We start from the raw sequence: 27,351 nt of genomic DNA, 5'->3' as shown, positions 1-27,351 counted from the left end.
ATGCAGGCTCCTTGGGGAGCTCATCAAATATCTGTAATTCACTTTTGAAGGTACCAAGTCACCATTTTAGAAACCTTTTAGACGTGGTATATCCTTTATGTAAATTAAATAAGACATGTTTTTCATTATTCAAGTGCCTCAGTGAAAATTTAAGTCCTATTGTGCCATATACACAGATGGCAGGAAGTCGTTAGAACACAAAATTGAAAATATATATTCTTTAGTTAAAAACAGACACCTACTTGTCATTCAAGTATAAACAGGTAGAGTGGACTGCTGATAAAAGTAGTGTCTACCCAATCCCAGAAAATAATCACGCCTTTCTGAACAAGTGGAAAAGACAAATCACAGTTTCTTACATTTGATTATTCATGTAATTTCGTCGTAAAGGACAAGAATTAATGTTCTTTACTGTCTTGAATGTGAAGGATGTGCATTCCAGAGGAAGTTTTTCTTTTGAATTATAAACAGCTGACTTTACTAAGGCTTAGAAACCAAGTCACACTCTCAGAAAGATTACTTGGCACAAAATTCTAGACACTACACTAGGTAGAGAATAAAAGATTTCCGAAAGATGAACATACGTTTCTTATTTCCACTTTTTGTCCATTTTATCCTAGGCCTTTGTGTATTTTTTAAAAAACAAAAAGCAAAAAGCTCCCCCCCAAAACGACAAAACAAATCAAAACAAAACAACACAAAAAAACATCATTTACCCGAAAAGTTCGTTTTATGATGGATGATGGATGGAGTGTTTCTTGCTAAAATTTCACATGATAGTCCTTAAATGCAGAGCTTAATGTCAATTAATTTAGTAGGGAGGACTCCGCTGTCTAATTATAAGAGCCTCTGCAGGAGGCACTAATGAAAGCTAAAACAGGCACCAAAAAACACAAACCCTCCTAATGCTTATGCTAATGTGGGCAGCTCTCCAAGGGGCCGCTTCAGCCTCGCTGCGCTGACCTGTAGGCTGAGGCCAGCAGACCCCCGAGATACAAGGTCATCCAAATGTACAAGGCAGAACAGAAGCCTCTCTGTCGTTAGCCCTCCAGCACTGGTGACACACACCTCCACAGTTAAAACTGGAAAAATGATTTCCCGCACGAGGAAATCAAAGTTTGGCAGCTTGAATAAGGACATTGTTTCTTCATTAATATATTCCTTTTTCTGAGTTCCCAGTATTCTGACCCTTCCCTTTTCATTTTGTTCCGTTACTTGTTCCTTAGCTCATGTTTGGCCATTTCGGATTGGATCCTTGGCAATCTATCCTTTTCCCAGTGATTCCTGCACTTAAAAGTCACTTTCTTAAAATGGATCCAAAGTTTGAAGTCACTTTCGAAATGCTTAAGAAACTTCAGAAGCGTGAACTCTAGCTGAACTTCACACTGCAGCAGAAGATACCAAGGAGACGGGAAAGACTGTGGCTTTACTTGCCCTGTGTGCACGCAGGCATCTGCGAGGACCTTCTGGATTCAATGAAAACGGGGAGACATGAGGACCGCTATGCGGGGGCTTCTCACCACTTAGACCCTCTTCACCAGACATGTAACACAGGGCACTGGCAATTCCCAAGCCCATATTTTAAGAGCTACCCAAATTGGCCATCTATTTAATCTGGTTTCTGGTTTACGTGAAATCTGATTACATTTAATACAGTATTGATAAGTGGTCCATTAATATATTTAAGTACCTTTTCTCAGAATTTCAGATGTCAGTATCCTCCCACACCCCTCCAGAAAGCCAGCAATCTCTCCTCAAATTTCTAAGACCTAAATCATTTCAAAATGGATGTAATAAATGTCAACCCAGGTTAGAATTTAACTCTCTTCTGTTGCCCAACTTTAAGGATGTGTGTGGTTCATCTGTGACCTACTTATTGAGGCCTCAAGTGCAGAGGCCTCTGTACAATGTTTCAAAACAAATCAACATTCATCAACCCAGCTGTTGGAAACTAACACACCATTGTAAAGCAATTATACTCCAATAAAGATGCTAAAAACAAAAAAACAAAAACAAAAAAACCCAGCTGTTGGATGAGAAAGCTCACTGCTTTAAGTGACTATCGATAAATCCAGGAAATGAAGCAAAAAGGAAATAAAAGTAGCAGACATTTACTGACCTTTATTCCAAAAGCTTACACTATTATCTTATAAGCCTTGTAATAATTTCCTACCTCAAGTGGTGATTATTATGCCCATTTTACAGATGAGGGAGTTAAGGCATGACTAAAAGTAAATGGTCACTAGGTAAGAGAGCCAGGGTACAAACTCTGGTGCTCCAGTGAGACTGAATGGATATAACACACTGAATCTGGGGGGACGGGAGGCACACATAATTTGCCTGACATAATACTGACTACATGTGCTGTGTTTAAAAGACCTTCTTGCCTGTTCTCCTAACAGTGGATAAAAAAGTCATTAGGATGACAAGAATGTATGAAGAGAACTATCCTAATGATTGTTTTGGTGGTAATGGCAAAAACTGGATACAATAGAATACTGGATTTGTTCAGTGATGATGAAGTTTTACAGCTATACCTATAAGCTAAAAAAATTTTTTACTTCTGAAATTCCTCTTGAAAAAGTAACTTTGTTACTATCTGAAATACCATTATATTTTAACCTTTGCTGTCTCCATTGCAACAATTGCTTTAAAAATTCTATTTTTCATAAGGCAAAGTTTCTAAGGAATGTAAGTCTCATAATGGCAAACAAACTGAACGAAAGATTCCACCCTCGTGGAATTTATTCAGGGAACCTATGAAAAACTACTACACAGTTGTGTAGACATCTGTTAGCTACAAACACTGTTCATACTTCAACATGGAAAGCCTGTCTAACTTGGGTAGCGCTCATTCTTCATTTAGTACTCTGATAATGGCTGGACCAAATGAAGAAAAGACATGAGATTTTTACCATTAGAGCCTGAATTATGTAGGTTTTGTTCATTTTTAAACCTATACCATATATTGGCATATATAATCGAAAAGATTATGTCATGAAGAAGAGGAAATAAAGCAATTAATTATTTGTGTAATAAACACTCAAAACACAATGTTTAGGCCTAAATAATCTGGTGTGGTTATTTACATGGAACACAGAAATGAAACTTCTGTTTCATTTGGGGTACAAATGGCACTGACGTTACTGTGACAGTTTTACTGAACCGTATAGTTATGGCTTTAAACCAAAATACTTACCTGTATAAAGTCAGAAAAATAGCAACTACCACAAATTAGCTGTAGAGATGCTCAGAGAACTTGGTCCTTAGTGACTGTGATGGGCCTCTTTCAAGAGTCAAAGGGCTCATAATCAAACATAACTAGAAAATCCAGTTTTTATGATCAATATATCTGATGGTATTTTGAAAGTCTCCATAAAGTGCTATGACTTTGTAAAGGGCTAAACCTCATTTTACCTTAGGGTTTAATATAATGAACGTAAATTAATGTAAACTATTTAAACATGAAATCCAACATTCACTGTATTCCACGATTCCCTCCACCTTCTAAATAACATGATCTGAGTCAGGTTCTCACCTTCTCCTGATACGGCCGGCTTGGCTGCTGGGGAAGCTACTCTCTTTAGACTAGCAGGAGTTTCTGAAGAACCAGAATCCATGCTGGAAGAGGGGGGAAAGTATTTTAATTTTCACCCTCAAAGAAAACAGTACAAATGACACTGATTTTTCTTTTTAAAAACTGTTTAACATTTAAAGCATTGATAATCTACTGCTGAAATAGATGCACTCAGCTAAGTCAAAACACATCACAAGGGGCCACAGAGGCCTGATTCTAAGCTCACATCCTTGTCTGTCAGCACTCTGCTTTGCTGGATACACAGCTAATGTATTGGTCTATTTCAAAGCATGACTGACAGATGCTCATTCAGTATTTTTGCTCTTCATCTCTTCTTGAAGCTCATAATGTGTTTTGACCATCTACATGGTTAGAACAATTAAACAACAACCTTTTTGTTAAGGTTCCATGCTATAAGTTTCCCAATGAAAAAGATAATTCATTCTTCCATAAATTTTCCCAAATGCTTTGGGCCTCTAAGTAGTCCTGTACGTCTGGAACAGTACTGGATACTAAGCATGAAGAGAGGCATAACCTCCAACAAATCCACAAGAATGTTCCAGGTCTCAGAGCAGAATTCCCTCATGCATAAGTCAATGAAAAACAGGATATACAGGTTTCTATGAGCAAGGAAAAAACTGACCCTTTATCTGTAAGAGGCTCTCCCCTGTTGCCATGTACCCTAATTTTTGCAGTGAAAAGATCCAGTTTAAAGACAAAATAATCCTGCCACTCCCATCTATGAATCTTAACTAGTGCAAACAATAATTTCGTGCCTGACATGGTTTTCATCCAATAGAAGCAGATAAATACAAACATACCTCGTAGATTTCCTTACGGGCCCTGAAATGAGTTTCACGTAAGACTTGGGGAACCACCCCTTCTGGCCTTGAACTTCTCCAAACCACCACATGTCTTGCTGCTCCAGGACTGTGATGACATCATTTTTGTTAAAATTTAAATGGTTGTCTTTTTTGGCTCTCCAAGGATACAGGGCTTGTGCCTGTAGCCCCTCCACCTTTTCGCCCTTGTGTGGAAGAACATAAAGGACCTCTCATCACTCTGTGATTTGTTATCCATTCAGGTGACGCGAACACCGGCTCCTCCCCTGCGACGGGCACACGCGGGCACATGCTCAGCCACAGAGGACCCTGCCTCAGCACAGCACTGGTACCACATGCTCCACTGTGCTCAGTAACTGTTTACTCCCCAGAGTGGAGGTGAAAATCTGCTAGCCTATTCACAAAGCCGTGGTCGGGCCATCTAGAATCCTCTATTTAAACAAGCCAGGAGGTCGTGTTTATTCTGTTGCACCTGGCTGTGTGCCTTTTCTGTTTGGGTTCTATTTTAAGTCTCAAGTTGCCCAGGGCACTCCCACTCCTGCCAATTTCCAATCGGATTTGGGTGTTTAGTGGGGGATTAATACCAGAGCAGAAACCTTATGAAATCTCAAAAGGTAATTAACTGATATCTTAGTTTAGGCGGACACAGGGAAATACACATGGCATTGGATTGGGCTTGTTTCTGTTCCTTTTTAGAGGAACAGGGGTTTGGCAAGCATAAATCCACTGTAATCCCCATTTACTATAAATAAATCTATATGCAAACCATATACAAAGATGAATAAAATGCCATCTCTGCCTCCCCAAAATAATTTAGGTTAAAACACTTTATTAACCAGAAAGCACTATAAAAATGGGCAGTATGATACCAAGGAACTCATAATTAATGAGGAAGAAAGAGATACAAACAACTATGCCTACCACCCGGCAGAATGAAATACGCTAAGAAGAGAGGTGCCAACTATTCACTGCAGGAACAGAGAGAAAAGAGGGATTAATGCTGCCTGAGGGCAACACGGGGAGTTTCACAGAGGAGGCAGCGTTTGAGCCGGGCCTTGAAGGATGAGAAGGATTTTGGTAGCTAGGGCTTCCTCCGAAGGGCACTCGGGGCAGAGGGCACGGCCGCGCGATGCTGTCCCGCAAGGTGTCCAGGAGGAGAAGCGTGATCTGGGGGTGCACGTGACCTAGTCTCATGGAGGGGTGGAGTAGGAGATGAGGCTGGCAAGGCGGGGTGAGGCATTTATTATCTTTTTTAAGACTGTAACATAAAACAGTTACAGTATCTTAAAACAATACTAAAAAATACAACAACATCAACTTTCGATTATATACGTAAATGGACAAGAACAAGGGATAATGCCCAATGACGGTTCACTCAGAACCAACTTGGACTTGCCTGTAGAAGATATTTTCATAATGACATTTAACTGTGATTATGTCTGACAAGTGGAGCATTTATGACAGGTTGAAGAGTTTTGGCTTCCATGTTGGTCTCCATGGGTTCTCGCCTTCTTAGACCTATGACATCCCTATTTCCTTCCATCTCGACCGTACACTCCACCCAGTCTTCAGAACTGAGGAGGGGTCTCTGGATTCCAAACGCCCCCCAGGACCACAGAGTCTCTGCCCGCCGTGTCCCCACCTCGCGCTTGCAGGGCGCCTCACACCGGAGCCGTGGATCTCAGCGCTTCTGTGTTGCCTAATCCTCTCCATCACTTCTGTTTAGTCTCTGCCATTTCACCTGGGCTCCAGTATTTCATAACCTCTCACCCTGAAAAATCTTTGCTGCACCTGCCCTGTCCACCTTTCCACATGGAGACGCCTGAATAACCAGCATGGAATCAGGCAGAACACGGACTCTGGGTTTGAATCCCAAGTCTGTCACTGACTAATTGTGTGACCTTGGACAACTGTTTAATCTCTCCAGGCCTTATTTCCACATCTCTAAAACAGAGACACTTTCTTCAAAAGGTGGTTGAGAAAGTGTAACAGGATCTATCTTTAGAGCAGCTATGAGAGTAATAATCTTAACAGGGGTGGCTTATGTTACTATTATTATTTCTAGTCCCAAACTGTGCAGTATTGCTGGAGAAAGCCAAGATAATGTGTGATGACCAGTTACACATTCAGGTTAAATTCAGCCACGTCAGGCTTCTTCCTTCTTTACTCAATTCCTTTTATGCATGCTCCGCAGGCCCTCGGGGGCCCCTCCTGAAAAAGCTGCCCAGAGCACAACCTGAACTCCTTTCCCTCTTTCTCCAACCTCTCTTCACCCTTCCTCTCCCAGAAGAAAAAGAAGCCTGTCTTCTTTTCTGTGCTTTTAACGCTGCTCCCACTTAGATTCTCTGGTCTCCACTTTTCAGTCCCTTTCCCCACTGGCCATGGGGCTGCTTCCTGTCCTCCTCCTACCCTGCTCCTTCTCTTTCCTTTCACCAAATCTTCCCACTTTCCCACCAAACGTTTCCTCTGTATCCCTCTACGATCTGGTTTATCCTGCTCTTTCCCAGGTCACAGATATGTTCTACTTGCCTCTTTGCCCGGACCACCGCCTTTAATAATATGAGCACCACCACCCCCGCTTTCTGGAAACAGCCTTCAACTTCCTCTCATTTTCCTGGTCCTGAGCCCTCCTCCACCAGAGTCACCACGGCTGAGCATGACCCTTGTGCCACCTGCTGAGCTGGGACAGATGCAAAGAAAAGGAACAGCTCCTCTCAGGAGCTGCCCTACTCCCAGGTCAGAGAAGACACACGCTCTGTGCAATTTCCATCTTCGTGCAGCTCTCTCCTTTGAAGAGCTCACTCATTTCCTGAGATCTGATCTACGTCCCAATTCCTGCCAGACCGAATGACCCGGCTGTCCCCCTCTCACCTTAAAATTAACACGTCTAAAACCCAACTTCTTCTCGCTAAAAATCAATTTCTCTTTCTGCCTTCCTTGTTCCCCTGTAAAGTCAAACCTTTTTCTCAGTCCCAGACCTTTCCTTTCCTTTTTGCTCCCACAGGCATTGGGGCTCCCCCCTCTTCAACTGTTGTCAGTGTCCCCGTGTCCCCGACTCGAATCTTCCTGCACACACCACCCTCCACGTGAATCTGCCCGGAGCCTGTGCTCACTCTGGCTGTTCCCCGAGCAGAAACTGTCCCTGACCCCCAAATGCCTGCCAGATGTGCAATTTCGCTGTTTGGTTTGACTATTTATAGAAATTTCATTCCTTTATTAATTAAATAAACAAATAAAGGAATAACTTTCTTTATTTATTATCCTTTCAGAAATTACTTTCTTAGCAAGGAATTTAAGAGCTTCCCATTAATCTGTAATTGGTCTATCTTTTTGGATAAATATTCAGTGGTCTAGCCAAATGGACTGACCCACAACTTTCCTGAAACACTCTCTGACCTCCTACCTAAAGCCTCTCCTCACATTATTTTCTTTTTATCTTTTTATTTTATACTGGAGTATAGCTGATTAAAAGTGCTGTGATACCCTCACAGTATTTTCTGTCTGACATGCCAGCCCTCTCTGTTTCCTAATAAGCTCTTACCCACTGTTCAAGATGGAGTTCAAATGTCTGAACTCCATCCTCTGAACTGTCACTATTCCCTCTACTGGGAAAATGTGAACTGGATCCCGCCCTGCCAGCCGACCCAGATGCATATAATGAGGCTTTACTCCTAAATGACGTTGACAACAAGCATTGGCTGAATCTGTCCGCCCCGCACAGGCACTCGAGGTCCTCCTGCCCCCATCGATGCTGTTACCTGGCCTAAAACAGGAGATGGAGAGGAGCCCGTGGCTGTGGCTGGAGTGAAGGCTGATCTCTGTCTCAACTGCCCGGCGCTCGGAACGGTGAGGGAGGGCTGGGCTGCCCATGCATCCCAGTTGTCGGTTTCTGGTTTCTCATTCGTGCTGGTAGGCCACCTGGAAGGCGAAGCACACCACCGTGAGTGGCAAGGACTTCCCGATGCACCGGCGTTTCTCCCGCCATAAACATACACCCAGGATGTGCACGGGGCTTGTTTAAGAACAAGGAGGGGGGCAAGAGCACTGGACTTGGGTTTGGGTCTGACCGTCACACACTAGCGATGGATCTCAGGCAAATTCTAGTAGTTTCTCGGAATCTTGATTTCCTCGTTGATAAAATGGGAACAATATTGTGCCACTCTGGTTAGTTGTGAGGGTCACATGAAATACCACATAGAGAAACACCTTGCAATGAGAAAGCGCCAGAGAAACTTCCTCATGTGATCATTATCTTCATTTGTAATGACAATGCTAAATAAGCAAAAAAGAAGTTTCGCATCACATATGAAAACATGCCAGCTCAGCAGCTGGTGCTTAGTAATACCATCTCTCTGTCCCATCAACACACAGCAAGCACCAGGCCATGTGCTTGGATACCATGGTAACTACCAGTGGTATCCTTAGAGCAACGTGTTGTCCTGATATCGGGGATGGTTTTAATTTTGCAATTTTATAATTTTAAATAAACACATCTGTGTCAGTGCAGATTTAAATTCAATTGACTTTTTAAAAATCTTTATAAGACATAAACAAATCTGAAAATCAGAATATTTCCTTTGATAGACGGCACATCCTGATTCAGGGTTTGGAAAATAAGAAGCCTGGAATTATAGCAGGAGAGCTGCAGACCACACATTTATCAAGCAAGAGAGTAACACGGACTGGATCCACAGCAAAACAAAATCCTGGAAAACACAGCACCTGTCTTCTATTTTAGTGTAAGCTTTAGTTTCAAAAGTCAGAACTTTTCAATCAAAATCAAGACAGGGAATACAAACTACTATACACAAAATAGATAAGCAACAGGGATTTACTGTATAGCACAGGGAACTATATTTAATGTCATGTAATGACCTATAATGGAAAAGAATCTGAAAAAATATATACAGTAAGTCCCCTACATACGAACGAGTTCTGTTCCGAGAGCACATTCGAAAGTCCAACAAAGTTAGCCTAGGCACCCAACTAACACAATCGGCTCTATAGTACTGTACTGCAATAGGTTTATAATACTTTTCACACAAATAATACATAAAAAACAAACACAAAAATATAGAAAACATTTTTAATCTTACAATATAATACCTTGAAAAGTACAGTACAGTACCAGCTACATTACTGCTGCTTTTACGCTTGCTTCCCGACATCCTGGGGTTGAAATAAAGATACTGTACTACTGTACTCCATACAGTACCGTACAGTAAAGTATACAAAAGCACAACCACGTGACAATGTACGCCAGACACGTGAACTGACTTATGTGACTGGACGTGCGAATGCACGTTCACGTCTTTGAAAGTTCGCAACTTGAAGGTTCGTATGAGGGGACTTACTGATATATAACTGAATCACTTTGCTGTACACCTGAAACTAACACAATATTATAAATCAACTATACTTCAATTAAGAAAAAAAAATCAAGAGAGGAGAATTTCAACTTGGTTTCCATCATGCTAATAAAGGACTACTTTTTAGCAGAGATTAGATAGGGAGGACCTTCTTTAGCACTTTCAACCATTTATGTGAAAATGTAAGTATGAAAAACTTGCTATTCCGGGCTTCCCTGGTGGCGCAGTGGTTGAGAGTCCGCCTGCCGATGCAGGGGACACGGGTTCGTGCCCCGGTCCGGGAAGATCCCACATGCTGTGGAGCGGCTGGGCCCGTGAGCCATGGCCGCTGAGCCTGCACGTCCGGAGCCTGTGCTCCGCAACGGGAGAGGCCACAACAGTGAGAGGCCCGCGTACCGCAAAAAAAAAAAAAAAAAGATAATACTTGCTATTCCTTACATCCTTCCCTCCACTTCCTCCTGCCTTTGGTCATCACTCACCTCTCTTTCCTCTATTTCCTCCACCTGGTCTTTCTCCAACATTACGCCCTGACTCCCTGCCTTCAATTTGTTTCTTCTGAAAGATGATCAGACTTGAAAACAAATTAAAAACACTTCTTACATCCCTTTTACTTGAATGCCAGTATAAAATATTTTTAGACTACTGCACACCTAGACCAGTCCTATAACTGGAAGCGTGGACAGAGGCTTCATCTCTCCTTTCAAACCTCTGCTTACACACTGTTTTTAATGCCATTTCCTGATGACCAAAGGCATAGCACGAACAGCGGCCAAGAGTACACATCTCTTCGATCTGCTGTACGTTTGTACGGGACTGATGAAAGAGAAAAGCTTCGCAGGAAACAGCTTTCTATCTTATTCAAAACCACGTGACTAAATTCAATTTCTGTTTCTGTCCAGCAAAAAAAAAAAGTGCTATTTCCGTGCAGGAAATGACTCTAAATATTTGCTGTCATGGGTGTCAAGCCCATTATTAGGAAACTGTATTTCTCCATTTCTTCCACAAGAATGTAAGATACAGACAAATTATTGAACGAAAACAAGGGTCATAGGCTTAACTTTATCCCAGGGCAAATCATTGTTGAGCAATGATATAATTAAATCCAGGTCAGGGAATGCAATCCACAATTTGCCGGAAGACCAGAGAAAGTGGCCATGAAAATTACTCAGAGGTACAACCCAAGACTATAACAACACTTAAAAGATCACTAAGCTGGGATTTCAAAAATCATCAGAAGTAGCATCCTACACATACGTGGAGCTGAAGTCGGCCCAGTTGTTGGGGGTCGCGGAGGGCTCTGCAGAGGTCACCGCGGAAGGAGCAGGGGTCTCACGTACAGCCAGTTTGGGTGCAGGGGTGGAGGCAGCATCAGTCACTGGTTTGACTGGGGCAGGAACCTCGTTTTCTGGGATTTTCTCTGCGTAGTTTGCAGGGAACCATCCTGTCTTTCCTTTTAATTCTCCTCCAAGCCAACCCGGTTCTCCAGTTTGGCTTTCATCCACCTGCAGGAAAGTCATAAAGTTTAATTCAGTGGAACTAAATCAACCCCTAAAGACACCAAACACTCTACCAGAACAAAGCCCCCGCCTCTGACCCGGTCAGACTAACACACGGCACAGACATTTCTTCACTTTATTCTTAGTCTAAGAGTCTGGAAAAATGGTCTCTAAACTTTAACTCTGAAGAAACAGTAGGTGCTATAATTCAAGTTTTTAGTCTTTTGTGCCTGTTTAGCTTTTTCTTTTTCCCCTAATAATAGCAGTTAAGACCAATAAGGAATCCTAATAAAGCCTACAGTTTAAATTTTTAGAGCTACTTTGAATTAGAAAGTGATATGACAGACTTCATCGCTCAGGAAGTCATGTAATTATTATTATTATTATTATTATTATTATTATTTTGCGGTACGTGGGCCTCTCACTGTTGTGGCCTCTCCTGTTGTGGAGCACAGGCTCCGGATGCGCAGGCTCAGTGGCCATGGCTCATGGGCCCAGCCGCTCCATGGCATGTGGGATCTTCCCGGACTGGGGCACGAACCTATGTCCCCTGCATCGGCAGGCGGACTCTCAACCACTGCGCCACCGGGGAAGCCCTCATGTAATTATTAAAAATAATTTGACTTACGTTTATTATTTAAAATTGAAAGCAAAGGGTACAATCAATATGAATTTAGCACTCTAAAAAAAATCTCTAAACTAAGCAGTACTTATTTAGCACAGGGACAAGAAGATAAAAAACAGAGCCTTAGACGGTTTCTACAACAAGTAAAACTGGCTGCTGTGTTTAGTTATTTAAAAACTCCACAGATACATGACGAGAAAATTAAGGAAATGATTATTTACAGCAACAATTAATTTTATTAAAGTCCTAGAGTTTTCTTTTGCATAAATTTCACTTTACTGTTCACAAACATGCACATGAGAATATAAAATTCTGCTGTTAAAAAATTTCAGAGGAGATTTATTACACCTGTGTTTTTAATGTTTGCATTTTATTTTAATTCTTACCAAAAGGATTAGAGTCAAAATCACCAGAATGATTCTACTTATCTTTAGGAGTTACCCTCACTATTTTATGAGCAACAGGAGATCAATTTGAGGACAATTACATTCATTAGTAGGAAATTATTTTCATTACAATAAGTCAAATAAGGTTCTGTCAGAGACCTTATCCTATTTTTATTGCATAATATACTGCCTAAGGAGTAATACATTGGACCTTAATGTTGCTTTTTCGAAATCACAGAAATGAGTATGTAGGGTCTTAACAATGATTTTGGAAAAAGTGGCAAAAATACCAGTTTTCTAACCCATTCAAATATTCAGTTAAAAACAAACAAACAAACCCCAAAGCAAATAACTAAGGACCAAACATCTGTTTGTATTTAGTGTAGAGTAATATGGTATAATGTTTATTAGCTTATTTGAATTAAAAAAAAATGCCTGGGGTAGGGGTGGAGAAAGTAGAATACAGGACTTCCTACTTAATTCTGCATGTTATTTATAAAATATTCAGTCCGTAGGAGAGCTTCCTTGCTGCTCTACCTTAGGAACCCTATTGTCATGGGTAAAAGCAGTTTTTAAAAGCTGAGAATTCTCCAAAAAGGAGTTCCCCGAGATAGCAACCAACGCTGCTTCCAAAGGTTCTATTTTTGGCTTTACAGTTCCGGTGCTATAACACTTGTATCAATGTGAGCACGTGGCCACTTCTCATTCAGCTGCCCCCGCATTGTTTTCTTCTTTCTTTCCTTTTTCTGGGCAGCCCGAACTGTTTCTCCAGATGAGGATTTAAGGTGACATTCTTTTCCCCACTTGGATCTTATTTTCTGCTGAACTCAAATGGCTAGATGCCTTTTCTCTCTTGTTTGTATTTATTGGTGATATTATGACTCACTTTAACTTTATAGCTGTTTTGCACTGGAAACACAGCTGTTTCTAGGTCAGCCTGAGCCAGGGCCTCCCCAGCTTCTCAGCGGGTTAAACAGCCCAGTTCCTGCCCCCTCCACACATCCCAGGACCAGAGGTAAGGTCTGGCAGCAGTGAGTGAGGACCTGGAGCCAGACACAACCGCTTCGCCTCAAGACTGCAAAGTGGGGCTTCCCTGGTGGCGCAGTGGTTAAGGATCCGCCTGCCACTGCAGGGGACACAGGTTCGAGCCCTGATCTAGGAAGATCCCACACGCCGCGGAGCAACTAAGCCCCTGCGCCACAACTACTGAGCCTGTGCTCTAGAGCCCATGAGCCACAACTACTGAGCCCGCGCGCCTACAGCCCATGCTCTGCAACAAGAGAAGCCACCGCAATCAGAAGCCTGCGCACCATAACGAAGACACACGCAGCCTAAATTAAAAAAAAAAAAAAAAAAAAAAAAAGACTGCAAAGTGTCATGATTAAGGATAGGGCTCTGCAATTAGCCTGCCTCAGTTTTAACACCACTTCTATATTATTAGCTGGTTGACTTTGGGCAAAGTGTAATCTCTTGGTGCCTTGGTTTCTTCATCTGTAAAATGAAGGATAATACCAGTACCTGTTTTATAATAGTTGTGGTAAAGAATGATAAGTATCTAGAACACTGCCTGGCATATGAGACGTGCTTCATGACAGATTTTCTAAAGCCATCTCTCCTGTTGTTCAGCTCTGACTCTACTGCAGTTCTCTTTTGCCCTGTTCTAAAAGCCTGGACTCTATCTGACACTGTTTACTTTAGGTAACCAGAGATTTCTGGTTCTCTAGGGGGAGTTCCCTGCTCTAGAAACCTGTCTAGCACCTTAGGCCCTCGGGGTTGGCCTTCCTATCTTCCTGTAGGGCCTGGAATGTGATCCCTGATCACGACCTATCAAACTCCTACTGGTCTAAGCTAGCTGGACCTCCCTGAATGCCAGCTGCTTTACTTAATTATGTCCTGTGACCCACTGTCATTCCCTTGAGACATGGGTCTTACCTGGTTAACCAGACTTTTGGTTGACATCTGGAATTGGATCTGAAGCCCTGAGGAAATGTTCCACCCTATGGGCAGGTCTAGCTCACACCCTAGTTAATCACACCCAGCCTTGTCCCCTGATATGACAGAAAGCAGGCTTCACCACTGAAAGGTGCTTGTGTGTACTCAGGAAGGGGAGAGGGAGCCCTATCAGCTCCTCATCCCTGCAGATAAGAGTTTCCGCCATCCTTGAGGGCAACAGTGAAATCAGTTTCACTTTAAACCAAGGAAATCCATCAACTTGTCAACTTGAACAAACAATAATCTCAATTAGTTTGATCTATTCTTATATGAATCCATTAATTTTAATGAGTAATTAAATTTTAATTTTAAGGTTCAGAGGTTATAATAAAAATTCCCTCCTAACATTAAATTAAATTAACCACTTAGAAAAAGCATAAGGGGTCTCATATGAAAATGAGAAATATTCCTTCCTGGATTTGAAAAGCTTTACTCAAAATGCCAATCCCCTTGTGGAAAAACGGGACAGAAAATTAGGATAGGATAAGCAAAGTCAAGCACACAGACTTCTTTGTAATGTGGCTGGCTATAATGTGGACTTATACACACATAGGGTAGATTCATCTATCGGTGGCTGTAAGTCAGGGGGATTTTGATATTAACAATATTGGTCTTTTTAAAAAAAGAATTAATTAATTAATATTTATTTTTGGCTGCGTTGGGTCTTCGTTGCTGCGCATGGGCTTTCTCTAGTTGCGGCGAGCGGGGGCTACTCTTCATTGTGGTGCGTGGGCTTCTCATTGTGGTGGCTTCTCTTGTTGCGGAGCACGGGCTCTAGGCACTGCAGGCTTCAGTAGTTGTGGCTCGCAGGCTCGGTAGTTGTGGCTGGCGGGCTCTAGAGCGCAGGCTCAGTAGTTGTGGCGCACGGGTTTAGTTGCTCCGCAGCATGTGGGATCTTCCCGGGTCAGGGCTCGAACCTGTGTCCCCTGCATTGGCAGGCAGATTCTTCACCACTGCACCGCCAGGGAAGCCCAACAATATTGGTCTTAATACAATTTCATTTAATCAGCCCCACAGAAACACCTCAGAGCATTTGGGGTCATTCTAGTGAAACATCAAAGTGGGAAGCACAAACTCCAAATGTTGCTTAAATGTCTGGGAATATGTTACAGATCTAGTCTATGAACTGTTAATAATTATGCACTGCACACTGTAGGGCATTGATGCAACAGTCAAATGCACACAGCATATCAGGTTCAAGTACACGTGGCTGAAACCCAATAATATATTTCTTTTCTCAATGTTCATACGCTTCATGACCGCCATCTTCATGGTGATGCTAAGATTTTTAAAGCCTCTGACCTTGTCACAAAGAAGGGTAACAGAAATTCCCTCTCCCCTCACAAGCAGGACAAAGGGCATGGAGAGCAAACAGGTTTAAACTGTGTACCAACTTAGACCCACCGGTGCAGCTGCCTGGGATGTGCTGCAGAACATGGGGAGAAGCACGTGTTTCGTACATTTGCTAGTTTGGAAATAAAAGGTTTCCCCCTAAACTCCTGGATGAGGATATTAAAACTGTTTTCTAAAGCGCTAATCTAGAGGTTGGCAAAATTTTCCTCGCAGCGAATGAACTCTGCAGCTGTAGCACAAAAGCAGCTGTAAGCAATATGTAAATGAACACGCCTGAATGTGTTCCAGTAAAACTTTATTACAAAAGAGGCACGGGCTGGATATGGTCCACCCCTGGAATCAGGTGTGTGCTGATCCCTCAACACAGCAATGGCTCAGATGTTAAGATTATGGAAATCTAAGAAAGGCAGGAAATAAAAGGTACTGACTACATTGAAAAACAAACAAACAAAACAAAAACCCCAAAACAATTCTCCATCAAGAAAAGAAAAGGAAAAAAGAATGAGTTTAAATTGTTACAAAAGAAACACTAAATTAGAAGATAAACAACTTTCTGAATGAATTGACTGGTCAATGACTGACAGCCCCTAAAGAAGTCTCCTTTTTTGGATATCTCTAGGAAGAGGATATTTTCCAGAATGACTTGGGATTAGTCCCGACAGAAAAGAGATTAGGTTAGATCAGTGGTTCCCTAAACTGACTTCCTGATAGAACCACCTGGACAAGATTCTGAATCCTAAATATGGATGAAAAGTTCCCACAGTCTCTTGGGGTGAGCCCTGGATTGGTTGTGGGTTTTTTTTTTAAGGTCCCTGAGCAGGATTGATGCACTCAGCCCTGTACCATTTAAAACCAGCTGAGTAGATGATCAACCTGTTTTCTTAAGATAAACTTCAACAAAACGGCAGTGAGCAGAGGTGCTCCAATTTCTTTTTTTTTCTGGCTGCGTGGCATGTGGGATCTTAGTTCCCCGACCAGGGATCGAATCTGCGCCCCCTGCATTGGAAGTGTGGAGTCTTAACCTCTGGACTGCCAGGGAAGTCCCTAATCTCTTACGCTATTCCAATACATTGTGGATGTCAAACTGGACTTATTCACCCTCCAGGTATTGGGACCTCCAGATCAGAAGACAGGCCATAGATTTTCAAAGTATCTAAGCCTTAGCTGTCCAGGTAAAACTCAATTAAGATGTTTCCATTCAGAAGGCTTCCCTGAGCACCTTAGTTCACTCTGATTTCTTTCCTCTTTTACATTCCTAGCAGTGAGTGAGCATTCATTGGGAACTTCATCACACAATGGCCTTTTCATGTGTTTCTCCCTATTTTTCTAAAGAGGTTTTAAACATATGAATGGTAGAATTATCTTATTTTGTATTATCAACAACATTTAGAACAGGACTATACATAAAATACCACTTTAATTTTTGTTAATCATGAAAAAATATTTTTGGAGAAAATTGCACTGATAATCAAGATTTTTTTAAAAGCAAAATATTTTTTAAAGCCCCCTCCAAGACTGCCTACATTAAAACAGAAAACGTTGCTAGACTTCTAAAATCTAACAGGTATAGTTAGCTACTTTTCAAAGAAGTTTGAGAAATCTGAGAAGCCGATGAGTACTGTGCCCACAAAAGTAAGTGAACTCCTGATTATTCAACCAAGGGAGATTGCTAGGAATGTTCTATTGCATATTTTTCACGATTGTGTTTCTCAACTGCAAACTTCATGAAATAAAAAAATTGCTACTATTACATGTCCATTTCCACTTGTTGGGTACCGATTGTTAGCCTCACAAACATAATACAGTAGAATGCCATTTGAGGTGTCTTGCTGCATTTTGTGGTACAAAATGAAGACACCACCGCTGTCCCCTTAGCAAGAGAATACAGTATGCCTCACAGCACAGCCCCTTCGTTAACATATGTGGGATGTCTGAGATAAAATAAACACCATTCCAGGCCTGGGGAGACATTCTCTGTTAATAGTTGTCGAAGTTGGATTTATCTTTAGTGTTTCAGTAAAAATTACAAATGTTAATACATTTGTAAACATGAATATAGAAGTACATAGAATTAAACATGAAAGACACCTCTCTAACTGCCCAGTGGTAACCACTGTGAACAGTCTGATGCCTATACCGCGAGACTGTAAACTATATACGTAAAAACATTCATACACACACACACAGCTTTCTATTTAACCAAATGCAATTATGCTCTACATATTGTTTCTGCTTTTTTACTACAGTTTATTTGTATATGTAGATCTGTGTAATTTTTAAAAACATCTTCATTATATTTATTGTTTAGCTATATCACAATTTATTTAAACTATTCCCTTACTGATGGATACTGGGCTGTTCCTTGTTTGCTTTTACCAACAATGCTGCAGTGAACATCCATGGACACGTTTATTTGTGCACTTGCTAAAAACAGCTTAGAGGAGGGAGAGTAACAGAATTCCTAGGTCAAGGGGAATGAGAATTTTAAATTTGAATAGGTATTGCCAAATTGCCCTCCAAATGGCTTAGCCAATTCATACAACCATGCTGACGATGTATATTGTATCCACTTTCCTACACTCTTGACAAAGCTTAATATTATCAAACTCTTAAACTTGTTCACCAGAGAGATGAAAAATGCTATCTCATTTTTAAAATTTGCATTTTCCTAATCACCAAAGAAAGAAGCAGCTTTTTGTATTTTTTTTAAATCATTTACTTTTCTTCATCTGTATATGTCTCTTTATATCCTCAGCCAACTTTTTAAAGCTGTGGGTTTCTTTCATATTAACTTTTCAGAGTCTTTATATAATATGGATAGTGACCCTTTGTCTCCTATGTATTTTGCAATCTACAGGATTTAATTTTTTAATATTGTCAAATCTGTCCATTTTTGTCATTGATGGCTTCTAGTTTTAACTCAGAAAGGCATTTTTTAGAAAACTATTCCAATATTCTCCTTAAAAAGAAAAGAAAAAAAAAAAAGCCTTTTAAAAAAGAATTTTAACTTTTAAGTTTAACCTACTTGGAACTTATTTTTGTCCATGATCTGAGACAGAGACCTGACCTAATAATTTGCTAATACGGAAACTTCAAGTTAGTCCTTACATGGAATTTAGCAAACAGAAACCTGGTAACACAAACTTTCACACCTTTTTCTTCATTTTCTATTTTAAGCACAACCTACTACACAAACTCAAAACATCTTTTTACTGCCACGACAACACCCAAAGATATGTGTACTTACACAGAATTAAACTGATTTAAGAGAACAAAACATTTAATAAGATGCAGACTTCCTGACAGTCACAAGGCACTCACCCATTCCCCTTTAACCTCCACCAGGAAAGCAAAGGTTTGAAAGCAAGGCAAAATACATGTTTAATGAAATGTTTCATTCTCGTGGTATATCTACACTCTATTCTTCTAGTGTGACTGGTGCTTAACTAGTCAGTTTGAGGAAAAGGACTCAGTACCATTGTAACAAGACTATGTTTCAAAAAAAATAGCAATATATACTCATTAAAATATAGATCATCTGTAACATTTCCTTATCGTAATATTTGGTAACACTTCCTTATCTCAGGAAGAGAACATTACTTTTCTGCACCTTGTGTTGCAACAAAATCCAGTTTCAAATATGTTAGGCTTTTTTTTTTTCTTAAAGCAGTATAAAAATCAACTTTGTAATGAGGTCTTCTCTGCTATGGCACTGTACCTTCATAATGTTTAGATTCCTGCTATTGCACGGTATTTAGATAATTTCCAATTTATCTGCTTTAAAAGGCACAAGATATTTCAAAGACTAGGCAGGAGGAATAAAGCAGCCTCAGGCCATTAGGAAAAAGAAGATGGGGAAGAAGCTGAGAAACACTCCGCCCAGGTCACCATTCACGTTCAGTGTGGTGCGTCCACACTTGAGAGAAACCAGCAGTTCTTTCTGTAAAGAATGAGTGAGGCTGGCGCCCAGGCATTCAAAACTCTGTGCTGAATGAAGGCAGAGAGATTACTGGAAGAGGGTTTCGTTATTGTTAGGGGGATCTTGACTTTGAAAAATTCTGGAGCATTGGGCACGACTCCCTTATTTCCAGCCCAAAAGAACTAGAGAAAAAGCTATCAGAAAATAAGGGGAGAAGGGATTGAGTTCTTTGAGGACCAAACACACTGTTCTTTCTATATATTTTGGCCCATGAAAGATCACATACTCTAAATACAGATACGATGCATAAATGGAAGATGAATGCATGAGTAATTACAGTGACTGCATGACACCCTTTTATACTTCAAAGACATGGGTCCTAGTATGGGAAGTGTGTTTGTCTCAATTCTTAACTTTCATAGTTCTTAAAAAAAATTCTGGACCATTTCCATACTAAAAAGAAAAAAAAAAAGCCAACAGTAATGCAAAGCTTAACCACTTCTAAGACTTACATTAATAACTGGATTGAGGAACTACTATTTTCTTTTAGGAAATAATTTAGGTCAACCACATTGCTTTATTCTTTCTTAAACTGGTTACTATAGTTTTAGTTACAATCATAAGATTATTATTATAATTAAACAAGCTGTAACAAGCAAAGTTCTAAACTCTTTCATCTGTTCATTTATAGAGTAGAAAAGCAGGTTAACTGTATTTAATTCATGACTCTTCACACAATCCAAAGTTTACACAAAGGGAAAAAAAGATGCTTTGACCCAAAGATACAAAAATTATCAGTGGCAACTATGAAAATGATGATCAAGCATTTTGCATTTAAAACTATTTCTGAAAGACTACTTTTAATATCTAAGTAGTAATCTAAACTCTAAAATTACCAGAGCTTTACAGATTTAAAATTATGCAAGGCTATGTTAAGAACCCATTTTCTTTAACAATTCTATTTTAAAGTGATGCTGGGATACGTTTTTAAGCGCCAACTTCCATTCTAATAGAAAAGGAAGAAGAGTGAGGCTATACTTCAAAAACTCAAATGCTGGATTACTCACCAACCATTTTACAACTGTCAAATAAAGGACAAAAAGAGAACAGATGCTAACCATCAACAGAAACCACACTTTCGCTGGAGTCTTTCTTACCATGACTATATCTCCTGGCTGGATCGTGATTTCATCGTGACTTCTGGACTCAAAGGGATAGAGTGCTCGGTAATACACCACTTTTACATTCTCCTGTGCAGAAATGCTAAGTGGGCCTTTTTCTGTTTATGAGGAAAGAAGGAGAAGGGAACAAAACTAAAACGTTACATGGAACACAAATGCATGACACAAGGCAAATTACAGGCATCTATCTCCTCTGCTGCTTATCTTAACATCTGAACAACTTACATCTACTCAAGGAATTTCTGGAACACATAGTGAGGATGTGTTTGGTTCTGAAACCAAAGGAGAGCCAAATCTGATGTCAGCAACTAGAACCCATCAGAGAGGTCATTAGTGGACATTAAGCCAAGGTCATCCCAGTGCTGAGTGCAGTGAGGCTGCCTGAAGTCCCTGTTCTCTGCTCCCTGGCTTAGGCGTCAGCAGGGCGCATCTATAAAGCATCCAGACCTCTTTCCCCCATGCAGGGTGTCTAGCTCGATGCCGCGGTTCGAACGTGAGGCAAATTTGAAACAGCCAACTCATAGGGGAGGGGGCAAAGAAGCACAACTTTAACTTTCCATATTAAGAGACATGGAAAGGTTGATGTTTTAGGCCCTCAATGCGGTCACGTAAAACATAAGTGCTGATTTCACCAAGAACCATTCTTACTGATCATTCAATTGTAATTCCTGGTGAATTACACGCCCTAGAGAAAAAAATGAACCAAGGACAGACCCTAGATGAAAATAATGTAGCTTTTCAATGAAGTAAAATTTTTTAAAATGCACATGAGCAGAGGATATTTTGGATCCTGATTAATAACTACTCACAGCCCTCTGAACTGTTTTACCCAAGAGCTGCAAGTATTTTGATACACACCTATTTTCTCTGAAAAGCCGTGAAAGTACTATCTTTGTGTCATCTTGAACTGAATGATGTGCATAATTTCCCACTGACCAAAGGAGCAAAAAAATCCTCATTTTATACCAAGAGGACGCATAAGGAACTTAAGATCAAGTCATGGTGAAATAATTTTCAGATCAAAAAAAAAATATTAAAACATATATTTTGTCCTCGTATGGCACAGGCTCCTGTGTGGATCTGATGGCTTGCCAGTCTTTCTCCCTGGACTGCATGCATCTTGAGGCAGGGAGGGTGTCGGCCAACTCTGAACCCTCACTCCCATCCCTGCCCGCTGTGCAAACAGGAAACAAACATTTGTCATTTGCTAAACAAAGAAAAAGGCCATCACTTTCCTCAGCTGAGTATTATCTCCTAAGCTTCACAATATTGTACAGCCACACAAGAATTTTAAAAATACATTCTAGTTTGCATCTGATAAAAGGGATAACGTTTTCTAGCTATTTCAAAGTCTTCCATTTATCGTTATTTATAAAGACGTAACTTATGTTCAAAGGGCAAAAAAAAAAGTTTCAAAAGGTGACAACACAGTTGTACGCAGTGCAGACTGAGGACAGTGAATGTCATGTCACTATAGGCAAGGGGAAGAAGTGCCACTTCCTGCTGCTGAGACAGCTCTGAAATTCCCAGAGAAAATAACAAAGCAGAGAAGCAGGAAGGGTTATGACCTCCATTTGGAATACAGGTGTATGAATGGGGCTTGGCAATGAAACTTCATGCCATTGTCGTCTGCAAAAGACTTCTGGATGCCAAAGGTTGGCACGGTGCGGGGAGAACTAAACAGACATCTGATGATGCTAGAAGATGAACAGCTGCACCATCCAAAAAAAGACACTGACGTTCTCATTGCTATGAACACGGCCAAGATAGAGCCTGATAAGACATGACTGTTTCCCAAGAGGATCTGGGAGAACAGGACTTTAAAAAAAAATTTTTATTTTATATTGGGGTATAGTTGATTTACGATGTTGTGTTAGTTTCAGGTGTAGAAAAGGACTTATTTGCTAGAATAATTTTGGCCTCTCATACCTGTGGTGGACCAGGGTGCTTGGACAGCTGGCTTAGCTGGCTCTTGTTGTTGAAGGAAAAGCCGGCTCAGCTTGTCTTGCATTTCCTGTTTGCCCTTTTCCTCACTGTCCTTCTTTTTGACACTCTCTTCCCTTTTGAGTTTTTCCTCCTCGTGGGGTTTTCTTGGCCGCTGATGCTCATCTTCTTGTTGCACGTGCTCCAGCCACTGCTGGTCCCTTTCCTGAGCTCGTCTGTCAACAAAATGCCTGATTACAGCAGGGAAGCGACTCCAAGTTAACACTGCTGTGTGGCCCCTTTGCACAAAGAGCTCCATCTAGTCAATGGGATGCTAAACACCAAGGGATATTGTTCTTCAGATGGAGGGATCTGAGTCAATGAAACAGAGGCTCTCAGGGCTCCCTTTCTGAGTGAGACGAAATCACATGATTTAGAAAAACACAGAAAGAAAATTCCTGATGTAGCTAGCTTCTAAAGTGATTACAAAAAAATCACAAAAATACTTCTCGATTTTAAAACTGGCATATAATTGCAAAGAAAAATAAAAGCCATAAAACACAGGAACATAACTTCCATGAAGAGAAAGTATACCCAGCACTGCAAATGAAATATTGCTTAAAGAAGTCCATGAACAGTTAGATCACTGAGGGGACACACTGTATGTACATGCACATAAGTAGCTCCCCAGAACTGAAGCGGAAACCAACAGGTTATTTTGAACCCTTGAGGTAGTAACCAACCCTTACAAGCAACAGTTTCTATATATTTTACTGAATTCGCCTACTTTGTTTTTCAAACTAGCTGACACAAAGAGATAAAGTGCAATTAAATATAGGCCTTGAAAAATATGATGGCCTCATGGGTTTGACCCCTGGTCAGGGAACTAGATCCCACAGGCATGCCGCAACTAAGAGTTTGCATGCCACAGCTAAGGAGCTTGCCTGCCGCAACTAAGGAGCCCATGTGCTGCAACTAAGACACTAAGACACTAAGACATGGTACAACCAAATAAAGAAAGAAAGAAACTAATGTGCAATAATAAATGATACCATGTTAATAATAACTAGTCCTCCACATTTGTTAACTACTTTAACCCTCACACTAGGTAGGTAGGTCCTATCATTATCCTATCATTATCATCCAAATTTTACAGATGAAAATGAGGCAGAGGGAGTGAATGACTTGTCCAAGGTCACACAGCCACACCAGCTTGGGGACCACTTCAGGCAGCCTGGTTCTAAAGTCTACAGCATGAATCACTAGCCTGTGACATGGCCAACGCACAAAGGTCATCTCCTGGAACTAGGAAACTGCCAGGGGAACATGAGCTAAACAAATAAAACTTTTATTCTCCATTTAAAAAATATTATATTTATTTCTACTCTGTATAAACGTGAAGCTTTAGTGCAGTAGAATTCTTTTCAATTTAAATCAAGCATTTCACTTACAATTTTCAAAACATCTTTTAAGAAAGCATAAAAGACATTTTTTGGAGGGGTAGGAACATTAATTGTTATTCATAACAACAAATAAAATTTGCTTAACATATTCCACCAATAAAGGCCACCATTTATAAAAGCATATAACCACGTAATTTCTGAAGTTAAATGTTGGGTGCTATTTATCATACAATTGTAAGCAGAAAATTTAAACTTTTATATCATGACACTGTATGTGTATTTCTACTCTGTAGGAAAGTGAAACTTTGGTGCAGTGTATTGTGAATAATAAACTTTGAAGATAAGAAAATGATGGAGTTAATAAACATATCCAAGGAATTAATCGCTGGGATATAATCCTAGACCTACCTCCTTCCACCAAGAGAACCATAAAATAGTCCTCTAAATTGGTTTGAAACCCTACCTAACCCATGATAAAAAAGACTAAAACACCAAATGCAAAATACAATATGTACCCATAATAAAAAGTGCTGCAAAAGTGCACCCTGGGGACTTCCCCGGTGGTCCAGTGGTAAAGAATCCATCTTCCAATGCAGGGGACTCGGGTTTGATCCCTGGTTGGGGAACTAAGATACCACATGCCATGGGGCAACTAAGCCCACGTGCCACAACTACTGAGCCTGCTCGCCTCAACTAGAGAGCCCATATGCTGCAAACTAAAGAGCCCATGTGCTCTGGACCCCGCGCGCCACAACTAGAGAAAAGCCCGTGCACCGCAATGAAGGTCCCGCATGCCACAACTAAGACCCGACGCAGCCAAAAATTAAATTAAAATAAATAAATAAATGTTAAAAAAAAAAAAGCGCACCCTGGCAGTTAAACTGAGCTCAGCCCAGTAAAAGTCAGTGACTTGCCTAAAGTATGAGTTTCTTCATCTTTTTAGTCTAATTTCAATAACCAATTTTTATAATTTACACTATATCATTGGGATACTTGGTCACTTTTGTTTCTTAGGAGTCTAAAATCAATTTGCAGTTTAAAAAGCAAATATCCAATAACAAAATCAGACACACCAAAAGGGAAACAATAAATTTCTACAATTTACTACGAAAGGTTACAAATAAAAGACTACAGACACAAATATTCAAACAAAAATGTGTCTGTGTCCTAAGCAGCAGCAGCAACAGCAAATTTTCTCCTTTTGTACTTGAGTTTCATGTGCAGTTGAAAAAGAAGAAAGAAGATGGCGTGGTATACTGTCTGTCTCACTGGAGAAACCCTGTGTGGCCACTGAGCTCAGGGACTTTGATTTCAAACCCAGGACTCTGATGGCCACTGTTATTAAAAGGCTGTGAACTGGAAATGTATTTTGGTCATTGGCATGCAAATGAGCATACCAAGTGTCCCAATTTCTTGTATAATTCCATTTATCTACATAGTCGTAGCCTGAGAGAGCTCTGGGCACCAACCAAAAACTTTGGGGGGTACTTATACATGCAAAGATTTATATATACATGTGCCCACACACATTAAAGACTGAAGGCTCTTTCTGGTGCAGTAAGAATTTGGAGAAGCCCGGCAAAGAATAGTAAATACTCAAAGTTCCTTCCAGAAGGGTCCACAATCCACTGAAAAGACTCACCTTTGGGCTTCTCCTTTTTGTTTTTCTAATTCTATGATCTTTCGCTCTTGTTCTTTCTGTTTCAGTCGTTCAGCCTCTATGGATTTCTGTTTCTGTAGCTGCTGCTTATTATGTATTTCTCTTAGTTCCTATAAATGATCAAGAAACAGTTCATGTAATGACATGCGCTGATAGACATTTCCACTGTTTATCAGCATGCAACATTTCATAGTGGGGAAGCCTAGACACGTAGGAGATAACGCTTCAGGTTTGAAAAACGTTAACTTGGAAAACTAAAATCACTCTACATTTTGACATGACTGATCTCCAGAAGCTGTCTGAGATCATATTTTAGTGAGCCATAACACACTGCACCATGGTCCATGAGGTGCTTTAGAACGAGCTTGCTAGGGACGAGCATTAGAAAAACTATACTGCTCAGGACTCAGCAACAGTAATGGAACTCAACTAATTTTGAGACACGGTGATGATCATGAATGGAATCTTAAGATTCTTTTGATAATAATCAACCCCAACCTCCACTGGCTTTGAAGATGTACACACTTCTTCCTACACTCACTCCACTAAACCATTACAACCTCACCTCCTTCTTATGACATGCTGCTTTGAAACAAAATGACATCCTTCTCCTCCACAACTTTGAGTCTCCCCGCAGGGTATATTTTTCTTCGAATCAGACCTCTTCCGAAGCATCTTTTCTTATTAAAACCATGTGTGAAGCTGTCAGCTGCCCCAAACTAAGCCAGCAGTCAGATGGAAAGTAAAAAGCTATAATTTGATTATCACTTTGGATCCGATTTCCTCATTTGATACTAACACAGGAATAACAGTAATTTCCTTAGCATGCTACTGAAATTAAAGTGTATCTTATGATATTTAAAGTACTCAAGTCAGAAGTTTAAACACCCAAAAATATGAAGAACAAAGAAATGCCTGTTGGTGGGGGAAAACCCTCTGATTCCATAGGAATCAAATGGTCACTAACAGATTCAGTCACCAAATCTCTTCTTACTTGTGTCAACAATAAATCAAACAAGTCAAAGTGTCCAGTAGAACCAAAAGTTCCAGTTGACTTCTTGTTCTGGCTAACTAGGGGGGCAGCCAAGGGGTCTATATGGTGAGATTTAAGAACTAAGGCCTGCCCTGTCTTCTCTTGATTTGCTCACTGGTAAGTCCAGATGGGTAGGTTTCTTCCTGCTTATTTCTACCTTTAGATTTCATTCACAGATCAGACATCAAAGGTAGAGAGATTGTCTGAAGAAGATCAGTGTTAAAATGCACTTATTCCTAGAGAAAAGCCCTGAGAGTAAGGCTAACCTTTTCCTACTAGCTAGACCGTTCTGAAGATAAAGTTAGAATGTATGTAACAAGCATTCTGTATACCATAAGTGATATTGAGAGGTCCTAAAAGGGATCAATGTGATATGAGAAAAAGTTTAACTGGAGATCAGGAGGTTAGGGGGAGCAGGTACCGGGCAAGGAGGAAGGACTAGAGAGAAGGAGGCACTTGAAGGGGGAAGGAAGGAAAGAAGGAAGGGGCTTCAGTAGAGAACCCAGCAGATGAGCCTGGGAATAACCAGACGGGATGCAGCAGGAAGACACAATTTTGTAAGGCACACATTGAAGGACTATTCCCTGTGGCT

At 40.6% G+C, this 27,351-nt stretch overlaps 1 protein-coding gene across 1 annotated transcript in view; it reads right to left on the bottom strand.

The window, feature by feature from the left end:
* The window catches only part of ITSN1 (intersectin 1), a 244,597-nt gene that overhangs the window by 63,737 nt on the left and 153,509 nt on the right, over positions 1 to 27,351 (bottom strand). The window contains exons 18-24 of the mRNA XM_082625531.1: positions 25,709 to 25,836; positions 22,670 to 22,899; positions 20,717 to 20,838; positions 11,043 to 11,290; positions 8,178 to 8,337; positions 4,399 to 4,604; positions 3,539 to 3,621 (exon numbers count right to left, since the gene is read on the bottom strand). Coding sequence (XP_082481657.1) covers positions 3,539 to 3,621; positions 4,399 to 4,604; positions 8,178 to 8,337; positions 11,043 to 11,290; positions 20,717 to 20,838; positions 22,670 to 22,899; positions 25,709 to 25,836 — 1,177 coding nt within the window. The remainder of the gene's footprint in view (positions 1 to 3,538; positions 3,622 to 4,398; positions 4,605 to 8,177; positions 8,338 to 11,042; positions 11,291 to 20,716; positions 20,839 to 22,669; positions 22,900 to 25,708; positions 25,837 to 27,351) is intronic.

This window comes from Mesoplodon mirus (genome assembly GCF_964341445.2).
Source record: "Mesoplodon mirus genome assembly, chromosome: 6".
Lineage (NCBI taxonomy): Eukaryota > Metazoa > Chordata > Mammalia > Artiodactyla > Ziphiidae > Mesoplodon > Mesoplodon mirus.
Note: the sequence above shows the minus strand (reverse complement) of the source record. Positions and strands in the feature narration are given on the sequence as shown.